Raw genomic sequence first — 12,167 nt, 5'->3', positions numbered from 1 at the left:
CAGCAGCAGGGACAACACACGATGAACTTGGAATGTTTTCTTGTGGCAGAAAGCCAAGAGGTTCTCAAAGAATGACAGGGATATGGCTCCCCTGGCCAAAAGCGAGAATCAAAATAAATCCTGACAGGAACTGATCATCCAATGTGGTTAACATGACAAGCCACAATTTTACAATGCTAAAAATAATGAATACATGGAAATTTTTCCATTGCAATATTTGATTAATTTCAAAGTACCCCTCCAAAAACCACTTAGAAATTACACAGAGAAAATAAGTAATTCCATCATGGAGAAGTCTGGTAACCACCACATTAACCGACTGATTAAAGTGAATCAGTTAGGGATTGAATTGTGTCCCCCAAACACATGTTCTAATGCTGACCCCTGGAAGTGTGGTCACAAGTCCTCTTAGGAATAGGGTTTTCTTTGTTAGGAAGCAGCATCAATAGAAGGAGTGGTTTAAGCAGTCAGGTTTGAGATCGACAGAGTAGATTAGACCAAGAGAAGCAAGCAAAGATGGGAGATAATAGAAGCTAAGCCATGTGAAGGTGACCCCGAACCAAAACTCAGAACAAACAAGAACCTTCCTCCAGAGACAGCAACGAAGCCATGCCCTAGAGCAGGCACCCTGAATTCAGACTTCCAGCTGCCTCAACGGTGAGAAACGTAAGTTCTGCTTGGTAGCGCTTCGCACCTGTGGCATTTCCGTCCCAGCCACCCGAGATAACGAAGACCCTCAGTAATGGGCCACGTGGGAGAACTTAGCATCACTTCCACTCCTGTCAAAACGCGCCACTGAATTTAATCACAGGGACACATCGGCCGATCCAAACTGAGGGCCGTTCTTAGCATAGCAGCCAGCCAGCAAGTCGCAGTGCCAGGAGAGAGTCAGAGCAAAGACATTGAAAGGGATGCTTCATTCTTCGCGGCCTGCAAGGCTCAGTTGGCACAGCAGGGGCGCTATGAATGGAGCCTGAGGATGAAGTGGCAGCAAAGTACCACACTTCTTCCTGACCTGGAAGGCCACAGCGTGTTCATGTAGAAGTGTGTCCTGGCTGTAGAAAACACATACACACCAAAAGGGCCAAGGCTGTGACATTAGGTTGGCTACTTTTTCTCCACCCCCCAAAAAAATCAAACCAATTGCAGTGACGGGATGCCAGCCCAAGCAGCCCGCGGGCAGGTGGCACTTCCCGGTGAAGGTCCCAGACTATGGAGCAGAAGGTCCACGCTCTTGTTCTTGGAGTGGCTGGCAGTTTCCATGGTGACCCTGGCAAATCACAGCCAGCACGCCAACAGGTCAGGAAGGAAAGCTTTTTGGAACGTTCTGGACATTTGACATGATACCAAAATAACAAGAGGCAGAAGACGGGAGCTGAGAACACACCTTTTCATAGGGTATCTGCAGGAGGTCCAGCACCACCGAGTGAGCGCCCATGTTTTTCAGTAACCGCTGGTGCTGACTCCGGCTCTTCTTATTCTGAACACAGAGTTTACTCAGCCGAATCAAAATCTTAAAGAGAGAGGGGAAATTAGAGGGTAGAGCAGGTACAAATGTGAATATACCAGTGCAATATATACATGAAAATTATTATCATACAAATAAAAACCCATGTGAAATTATTTTACATCAGCTGACCTCTTTAACAATTCGGTAGTTGTTGCTCTTATTGCTGTCAATCTGAGGTTTTTTTGTTCCATCTTGCACCGGACTTAAAATGTTGGATTCCTAAAACAAACACAAATATGTCTTTCTAGAACATTTGTACAGATTTGCGATAAATGTGTTATTTGGCATACATGTCTCTTTGTACTTTGCTTACCATTAAAAAGCACCTTGGGTTGCGCCCACCACATTACCATTGCTGTGTTGTGTGCTGTGGAGTTGGAGAGTTGATCATCAGTTTATAGACACCCTAGAAACTCAAACCACTTCACTGCCATTGAGTTGATGCTGATTCACTGTGACCCTAAAGAGCAGGGTAGAACTTCCCCCTGTGAGTTTTTGAGATTTTTTACAGGAGTAGGAAGCCTCATCTTTCTCCTGAGGAGCCGCTGGGGGCTTCACACAGTTGACATTGCAGTGAGCAGCCCCACGCGTGACCCCTATGCCACCAGGCTTTCTGCACTTTCATCTTCACAGGCACCGAGCACCACATGCTCCTTTTATTTTCTCTCTGTGCTGCGGCTGATGGGTTCAGAGCACTAGCCTTTCCGTCAGAAGCTAAGTGCTTAACCACTGTGCCACCAGGGACCCTTGAAAATTACCACTAGCTAATAAGAATTTACATGAGGAATGACTTTACTAATACTAAATGACTTGAATTTAAAAGAAATTATTCCACAGGACACTATCATTGCATTTCCTTATACTATCCTCATCAAACAGAGCATTGATTTCTATTTTCTACCTAGGAAGGGATAGTGAAAAATACAAGGTATGAACGGTAAAATGTTATCATAAGGGATGAAATGCAGGGGAAAGAAGACTGGGTGAGACAGCATATAACAGCTGAACATATTTACAGGAAAGGAAGAAGGGCCACCTTAACCCAAGGCTCTGTCGGGCTACCATGCCAGCCTAAAAAGTCACATCTTGGGGCACTCTCAGCATGTACAAAGCTGAGAAAATGGACAAATATAATAATAAAACTTAAATAAAAAGAATCCTTTTGAAAAAAATATGTGTGAATTGTTGAATAGAAAAAAAATTGTGCTGAAAGCCTTTACCTAATTCACAAGTTGTTAAAATTCATAATAATCTCTTTAAATTATTGAATTAATTAATAAAGCTTAGTAAGATTACCTGAGACATTTATTTACCAGTAACAATCATATTCTATAGCAAAATCGAAAACATAAATAAAAAGATTACCGTATATACTTGTGTATAAGCCGAATTTTTCAGCACAAAAAAAAATGTGCTGAAAAATTGGGGTTCAGCTTATACATGGGTCAGCGGTACCCCAGCAAGGTGTAACATCTTGCTGCCCCCCCTCCCCCAGCCCAGGTAAAGGGACAAGCGCCTGTTATCTCTCCGGTGGATTGCCTTTTCTCCTCTCCGCTGTTCAAAAGCCCAGCTGACACTGCAGGGCTTTGAATGTTTGTTTACTCACATCTAACCAATCAGAGCCGTCCTATGACATAGACGGCTCCAATTCACAGAAGCACACTTAGTGAGCACCCTTAGTGATTCACTTACACCAGCAGCTGAACTGGTAAGGATGTGTCTGTGGCTGCCCTCCTGAGCTCCATCTCTTCCCTCTGGTCTCTGTGTTAATTCACATCCTGCATCCCCTGCCCAGCACAGACTCTGCCCCACTCCTCCCAGCTAACACGCCACAGGGGGTGGGGGCATTACCATGAAAGTTCTTTTTCAAAGTCTTATTTTTTTTATCCTATTAGAAATGGATACTCTTGAAATAAAACTAAAACGTGGTCATATGAGGCTGGTTTCAAAATAAAGGTTGTGTCAAGAGCAGAAGAGAGCAATAACAGTATAGCAAGTAAGGAATTCTGTGTTGACGAAATGCAAGTGAGGAAGTGGCGGAAAATGAAGGCTGACTTGGAACAGATTCCAAAAGCTAAAAAAGCTCATCGTGGCTTAATGTCTTTTTATAGGGCTCTAGAGAGTGAATTGCATAAATAGGTTATGGAGTGTCATCAAAATGGTTACTGTGTAACACGCATGGGAATCCACATATGTGCTCTACAAATGACTAAGGATGACAAATATGAAGCACCAGGCTTTGAAAAATTACTGCATCAGCAGGATGGTGGACCACTTCATGAATAGGTTTGACCTATGTTTGAGACAAAGAACAAAGATTTCCCAGAAATTGCCACAAGACTTTGAAGGAAAAATTACCGTATGTCATTCCAGTCATTTATTATAAAACAAAGAAGGATTTATAATTATGACCTGGCAGATATTGGGAATATGGATGAACCTGCCATGACTTTTGACCTTCCAAGCAACAGAACTGTGGTAAGTTTAGGAGAAACAATCATTTTTCTCAAAACCACAAGAAATGAAAAAAAAAACAACAAACTTTACAGTTATTCTATCATGTTTGGCTAATGGAACTAAGCTGCGTCTTGTCATTATTTTTAAAAGAAAGACCTTGCCTAAAAAGATCAATTTCCCATCATGAATTACTGTGTGTGCCCATGTTAAAGGCTGGATGGATGAAGACGGAACAAAAAAATGGCCAGAATAAATTTGGAACCGACGATCAGGAGCAGCCTTAAAGAAAAAGCCATCGTTATTTGTTTGGGATATGTTCAGAGCCCACCTATCAGATGACATAAAAAAAATTGGCAAAATCTAGTAAAGTTACGTTAGCCATTTTTCCAGGTGGGCTTACATCTGTACTGCAGCCTCTGGATGTATCTTTGAAGAACCCTTTAAAGACCGTGTGTGAAGGATGTGGCATGAATGGATGTCATCTGGTCAAGCCCGACTAACAAAAGGAGGAAATCTCATGAAGCCTGACATAGAGTTAATAGCAAAGTGGGTTCGAGATGCATGGGAAGACATTCCAGAAGACACGGTGTGACATGCCTTCCAGAAATGTAGTATTAGTAATGCTAAGGATGGCAGTGAAGACTGCGTTTTCTATGAAAATGACAGCAGTGATGGTGATGACGGCGATCTCAGTGAGGACAGCGTCTATGATGACCTCACACCAGCTGAAGCTCTGCATTGGGATACGGATGATGATGAGGAATCCAGTTTTGAAGGATTTTAACTGTTTACATTCTAGCTTGGTTGCTGATTGAGCTCAGGGCACAGTACTCTTAAGGTAACATTGTTGATACCTTATTGTTTTTGGTGAACCTATTTTCCACTTTCTGTGTTGGTTTACTAATGTTAAATGACTTGTTCTTTAACTTATGTTTTTTATTTAAAATAAATATTTAAATACATTACCCACAATTTTTAGTAATTTTATTTTCATTTGTTTTGATTATTAAAACTCACCAATAGCTTCTGCATTTTCCACCCTAGGCTTATACTCGAATCCATCAGTTTTCCTGGTTTCCCAGGTAATAATTAGGTACCTTGTCTTATACTCGGGTCAGCTTATATTTGAGTATATATGGTATATATATTTAAATATCTGCTAGTGGAGTCACCGTGTGAAAATAAAAGATCAACAAGAAATAGCTGAATATGTAAACATTTATGAAAAGGTAGTGCCTGCCTGGCAGTAGTCTATGATGGATAGATCTGTAAAGAAATAAAAGATATGTTCCTTCCCACCAGAAAATTGCGGTCTATTCAAGAAAATGGTGAAGACAAAAATAAGGATGGAAATTGAGCAGTGGTCACTATTCAGAGACAGGGAGCAGCTAGAGCTATAAATGGCATTATGAAGAAGGTCAAGTTGAAGCCAAGGTCTTAAAAGATAAAAACTAGCTAAGCACAAGGAAGGGATCGATGGACAATGGAAGACTGGTGAGGCCAAGAGGTCACTTTAGCCAAGGTTCCTGCAGCAAACACAAGTAAATACATTAAAATTAGCACAAAACTGGAAGAGCAGATATTGTGTGTTGCAAGGGGGTGGGAAATAGGGGAGGGAGAGGGCTGATTACTTCCCTGGTTTAAAATACGTACACAATGAATTTGGGATGAATGACATCCTAAATTCCTCACTAGATCAGTGCTGGGCTTTCAGAGGTAGGTGTACCCCAGGCTTAGCTCAGGAATTTAAGAGATGCAGGACCCAATCAATATCACTTCATGTGTCTAAGTTATATTTCCTATTGTGCTCCAGGCCAAATCACAGAAGTAAGGCAGTCCACGGGGGTGGGATAAAAAGAACAGATGCTCTTCTAGCTGGTCAAACAATTCTGATGAAAGATTCCAAAGCCAGAGGGTGGCCTGCAGCGCTCCTGAGCATCTGAGCATCACGCCTCGTCTGTAAACTCTGCGTTTCTCTTTGCTGCTCTCTGTACGTACGTATACTGTGCAGCCCGCAGCTCAGTCTGAAGGTCATTTCAGCCGGTCACCTCCTCTCACATCTTACTAAGCTAAAGAAATCTCTCCACAAGATGCTAGCATTTCCTCTTCTTCCTAAAACACCCAGCTTCATACACAAAGTTCTGAATCCTTACTCTTGTCTCAGAGGAAAAAAATACTTTTTTCTTCTTTCTAAAGTGAAAGTTTGATAGGAGTGATTGTACTGGTATATAGAAAACTCTTTTCAAAAGTGATCTAAATGTGGAATGTATGCTTTGTGAAAACCATGTCAAGAAAACTACTAAAAAGAAAGAATGAACCCAAACTTGACTACTGGTCACCACGGGCGAAGGAGGAAGAGTTATTGCATAGGGGGCACTGAGTTTATGTTAATAGTGGGGAAATAATTTAGAAAATGGTATCAGTAATGGTTGTACAACACAAAGAATAAAATCAATGGCACTGAATTATACATGTAGAATTGGAGAATGTTTTGCTGTGTATATTTTTGCCACAATTTTTAAAAATTACATCAATAACAATGAGTACAAGGAAGAAGAAAATGTTTAGAATTGATTATGGTGATAACTGTACAGCTCTTCAGGTTATGAGTGAATTATTGAATGGTATGATATGTGGATGAAGTCCAATAAAACTGTTTTAAAAAAAAGTCTTGGGAGTTCCAGCACCCTCTATTCAAGCAATAAGTCTGATTTCTTTAATGATTTTGAGTGTGTTTTACAATTTCCTCCCATTTTATTCAGGACCTTCTAATGTGATCCCTTTCAGAGCAGCTGCTGTGACATTTCATTAAACACACTTGCTTTGTGTGTTACTGAAGACATAATCTTCCAAGAGTCCATCGACCTTTCTGACCATGTTGGCTCCCTCACTGAAAAACAATGGGAACTGCAGAAAGTATGGGATGTGGTCCCCAAAAAAACATTCAAAATGCTCCTAAGTTAGATTAGAGTTGTATCAACTAGCTGTTGTAATAAATACTTGGACATGAAAGAAATCCGGTGACCACCACAGGTAAATAAAAAAGAATAATGTGAGATGTTGTCTGGAAAATACTAAATGTTATGGCAGTTACTAAAAGCTATATAATAAAAATTTAATTTATATAGAATTTAGATAATATACACTTGTGTGTATATACAAGGGGGTATTCCCACCCTCAAAAAAATAGATTTTTCCCCAAAGCTACGTATTTAAGTTTTTTACAAAACAACAACCTTATCACCTTCAAAGTGCTCTCCATTACACCTAATCAAATCTGTGATTCCATTCTTGGAAACATTTTTTAAACTCATATGTTTGGATGGCTGATAGCACCTCCCTCTATTTTTAACAACAACTACTTCTTCTTCTTCTTCTTCTTCTTCTTCTTCTTCTTCTTCTCCTCCTCCTCCTCCTCCTCCTCCTCCTCCTCCTCCTCTTCCTCTTCCTCCTCCTCCTCCTCTTCTTCTATGTTGTCAAATTGCTGTCCTTTCATGTTCCTCTTCATGCATGGAAACAAAAGAAGCTGCACAGAGTGAGGTCAGATGAGTAAGGTGCAGGGGGCAAGAGAGACATGCTGGTTTTTTGCCCCAAACTTAAGCACTGAGATGGCTGCATGAGCAGGTGCATTGTCATGGTGGCAAAACCAGTCCTCCATCTCCTACATGTCAGGCCTTTCTGCCACACACGGTTTCACTCTCTTTTCGGAATCTCTAAATAGAAGACTTGATTACAGCCTGAGCTGGTAGAACAAACTCCAAATGCACTAGGAATTACCATTTTCATCGATTCGGGAAGTTCAGACATCCAGAAGGAGGTTTGTCATCAATTGACATTTCATCTTTCTTGAATCAAGAAAACCACTTGTACGCTAGAGTCTTTCCCATAGCATTGTCCTTATAAGCTGTGTTCAACACCACAATAGTTTCTGCGCCATTTTTCCCAAGCAGAAAACAAAATTCACACCTGCACACTGCTCTTTTAAATTGGTCATCACAAGAGAGAAAGAGAGAGAGAGAGAGAGAGAGAGAGAGAGAGAGAGAGAGAGAGAGAGAGAGAGAGACTCAAGTGAAACTGCTTTTACAAAACAAAAATCACTGTGACCAGAGAAAGCTTTCCCAGGTGACGTCACTGGGTGTACTACCTCAGAGTGAGTTGCTAGACGCTCACCTAGTAGGAAAATGCTGCGTACAATGAAAGCTCTACCCAACAGATCTTGTTTCTGGTTTTTGAGGGGTGCCCTTCTTACATATACATATAGAGCAAGTCTATTACAGTGAGAGAGAGTAAATGTGGACGCTAACCTAAGGGCTAAGATGAATGGAAACTGTTGAGACGAAAAGAGATTGACAGCCAGAGAATTAGATACAGTTGTGTTTAAAGGCACAATTTATCAATGAGAAGCACAAATAGCAAAAGCTATAAATACAATTAATTTTTCTCTGATTGCAAAGGTGGAAGAAGAATTTTTTAAAGGTGAAACTAACTTTTTTCTGGAAGAGAATAAATAGTAAAGAAAATTAAGCTTGTGTCAGAAATGAGAACTAAAATATTACCACCGATGAAGATTGGCAAGGCTCGTGTGGCAGAGCGCGCTCTGAAACATGTCCACTCTTAGGAAGGCGGATAGAAGTACAGACAAAATAATGACAGACATATTTAAGTCTATTTCTCAAATAGCGACCTGAAGAAAAAGCAACTGGCTTGCTTTAAAGAAAAGTTATCTCAGGAAAGATGTATGATATTATAAAATTTTATGCTTTTCCCATCAGCCCAGGGGATGATGTAGGCAATTTTAATCTACATAAGTATGGGAATTATGAAGAATAATGATTTTAATTTTAAAATGCCAGCAGTCAACACTAGGAAACACCACTGGAGAATTCAATAAATAACCCCTTTTAATTTCAGAAGATAATTCAATGTAATTAAGCTGAACAAAAGTATTAACCCATAGAAATCTGAGTGAATCCAAAGCAGTGATCCGAGAATTTAAGAAACATGCAAATTTTGTAAATGCAGTGAGGCTGTACTCTCTTATTTTGATGCCAGAATGCCCCAATTAAAAGTACTGAAAGACAGTTTCTCCAGAAAGTGTGAATTAACTGCATTCTTTATATCCGCTACAACTCTGGTACTAGTTCAATGGGCAGATCTACAAAGTCCTCGATTTACTCTAATGAAAAAATATATATTTCGTAAAAGACAAAATGCACAAGTGTGACTTATGCTGTCCCAGACTTATGCATGCCATGAGGAAGTGCTTATGCAACCCTGAGAACAGCCCGTGCTCATAGTCAACGCACAAATCACATGAAAACAGAGGCAGGAATCCGGCGCTCCAGAAGTGCATGTGCTTTACTGGAATTGCTTGCTATCATCTGGAAGCATCTGTGTCTCTTTCCTCTCATACAATGTGGGAAGCAGCTCAGTTAAAATGGTTCGACAGAGATCGCTAGATTGTCATTGCACGGCACGGACCATAATTCACATAAAGCCGCACAGATTCAAAACACGCCGAGAACACTCTTGATACTGGATAGGCAGCAGACTTCCAGGCAGAGGCTCAAGAAGGAATAGCTAAACACATACTGCTTCTGAATGTATTTTTCTTCTTCGGTTTTTTTTTTTTGTGTGTGTGTGTTAGGCCAAGAAACTGTTCTATAGCATCAATAGCAAAAATTATAAAAGAAAGCAATAGTGCATTAACTACATGGTGAAGTAATTAATGGGATTGGCTCCGCAATTTTAGCAAAGCAACCATGCTTTTAAAATAGAACACTCCAAACCCTACAATGCAGAGCTGCCCACATCTGCAGCTGCACGATTAAAATAGTGTACTGCGTGCCTTCTATTTATCTCCGCCACCCCACTAAAGTTAAAGGAAGTCCTGCCTCAACAAAACTGCCAAGTCAGCAAAACCTCTGCGCGCCATCTGTAGCCCTAGGCCTCCCTCCCCATCACCCAAGCAGTAGTATCATTTACCCCACCGTTACTCTCGGTACCAATACTCTCCTTCTCCATTCCTCACCGTCCTTGAGAACTTGGGGCAAAATGTTAAAATGACTGACTAATGTTTGTTCGGTCATTTATCATATTTATTCAACTAACACACCCATGTTAACAATGTGTTCGTGCACATAATGCCCCAAGCACACATAAGAAACTAATGTGTGAGATGACTGCATAGTTTGCAAAGTTGTAATAAGCATGCATTAATTGTGTAATGATATCATACATTTGACTGATCAATACGAAGATAATAATTTAGTGAAAGCTCTTCGTAATAAATGTTGCCTTGTTCAGACAACTGAATGATAGTCACTCTATGAGACAGGAGATATTTTTTGTCTTGTCCATCATTGAATATCATCACGTCCAGTTATTCCGGAGGATCTATAGGGGCTTTCAAAGCCCCTAAAATCGCCCTACATCTATTGGCCTGGCGTCACAGATGAAGCTGATTTTCACTCCCACCATGTCATACTTGACCGCTCTGTCCCCGAGGCTACACCTAAACTTCAATGAAGACCTGGATCAAGGTCCACAGTGGTTCAGAAGCTGCCCTCCAGACTTTCCTTCAACTCAGACCCAATCCCTTCTCTTCTAGTGAACAAATATATCTTCCTTACATTATCCCAAACCTGTTTTCCTTCCCACCGGCCTCAATGCAAAAACAACATTAGCATTTTCTGATTCATCTGATATGTATTTTCGTTCATATTGACGATATTAAATCTAATGTCCTAGAAAACAGCCAATGTCCCAGGAAGCACTGAAAATCTCCTTTACTATTTGTATTTCTAAAACTATTTCATCTCTGATGAATACGATAATAAAAAAATGTGTGTTCTTGTTTGTTTAGACCAGGGGTCCTCAAACTGTGGCCCGCGGGCCACATGCGGCCCGCCAAGGACATTTATCTGGCCCACCGGGTTTTTTTGCCCTGTTTTGTATTTTACTTCAAAATAAGATATGTTCTACTAACTCTCCAGACCTTCACCGGAGCCTAGGGGCAAAGAGCAAGGATCCTCCTACCAATTGGTCAGCTGGAAAACTCAGCCCCACACCTGCTCAGCAGCTCCGGCTCCTCGTGCCCAGTGTCTTCCCACAGGCTGGGAGGCGTCTCCGCCAATCCGAACCTAGCCCGCTGATGAGGACACCGCCACTGGGAGGAAAGTTCCACAAAGCGCCTGCGCGGGATTGCCGTCAGGTCATTGCAGTGAGGACTTCGAGCGGCCAATCTGAGTATCCTTTCTGCAAGTGACCAGCGCGGCCCCACCCCACTGGGCTCAGGGCTGAGGTCTGCGATTCCATAGTGAATGTTGCCCACGGCCCATGGTCAGCTGTCGGAAATAAGTTCCACGCAAACACCCGCCACCACTCAGACTGGACCACCCCACGAGCCTGCATGCGCACAGTGGGTGGGGTGGTCCAGTCTGGGTGGTGGCGGGTGTTTGCGTGGAACGGCCATCCACCTGGCAGCAGGGGACTCTTTCCGGGAGCCCCGACCGTGGTGTGACTGGGGGTGCTCTCCTTAGGCTTTGTGCTGGTCCTGGATGCCCATGAGAACCTGCTTCTGCCTGAGAGTGCCCTCCGGCTGCTGGCACACCTCCTCTCTGACCATCTCCACCTGCTGGCCCCTGGCACCAACCTTCTGCTACAGGCGGACCGGCGAGGCCATCCTCACCCGCTTCCTGCCCCATGGTCAGCTGTTCTTCCTCCATGAGCAGTTTGTCCAGGGCCTGGAGAAGGAGTTCAGCACTGCCTGGCCCCTCTGACCCTCTCCCTAGAGAGGGGGTGCCCGAGAAGGTGGGGAGGGAGGACAAAGGCCTGGCACAGTCAGATGAACCTCGGCCTCTGCCTCCCGCTCAGCCTACACCCAGCTCTGATGTGCTGCCCCACACAGGACAAATGGACGGGCCAGAACTCCAGAATCACAGCGCATCCTGGGCCCAGAGCAGGGGCATGACTGATTCCGACCCCGTGTAGAGCCCACACCGCTGCTCCACTCACCTCTCCCCTTTCTGACCTGCCAACCTGCCCCGACAGCAGCTAGGGCCAGGGCAGTGAGGGGGTTCTGCTCTGCACACTGCCTGCATCGCCTTCTCAAACCCATGGGTGAGCCAGTGTGCCCAGGGGCGCTGTGCCTGCCACATGGGCAGGCTCTGACTTGGCACCCACTGTGGCCACAGCAACA

General features: G+C 42.8%; 1 protein-coding gene across 1 annotated transcript in view; it reads right to left on the bottom strand.

The window, feature by feature from the left end:
- Window positions 1–12,167, bottom strand: part of ITPR2 (inositol 1,4,5-trisphosphate receptor type 2) — a 590,339-nt gene that overhangs the window by 310,320 nt on the left and 267,852 nt on the right. Inside the window, exons 27-28 of the mRNA XM_075551968.1 lie at window positions 1,640–1,729; window positions 1,388–1,513 (exon numbers count right to left, since the gene is read on the bottom strand). Of these exons, the coding sequence (XP_075408083.1) occupies window positions 1,388–1,513; window positions 1,640–1,729 (216 nt within the window). The remainder of the gene's footprint in view (window positions 1–1,387; window positions 1,514–1,639; window positions 1,730–12,167) is intronic.

Source organism: Tenrec ecaudatus, chromosome 6 (assembly GCF_050624435.1).
Source record: "Tenrec ecaudatus isolate mTenEca1 chromosome 6, mTenEca1.hap1, whole genome shotgun sequence".
NCBI lineage: Eukaryota > Metazoa > Chordata > Mammalia > Afrosoricida > Tenrecidae > Tenrec > Tenrec ecaudatus.
Note: the sequence above shows the minus strand (reverse complement) of the source record. Positions and strands in the feature narration are given on the sequence as shown.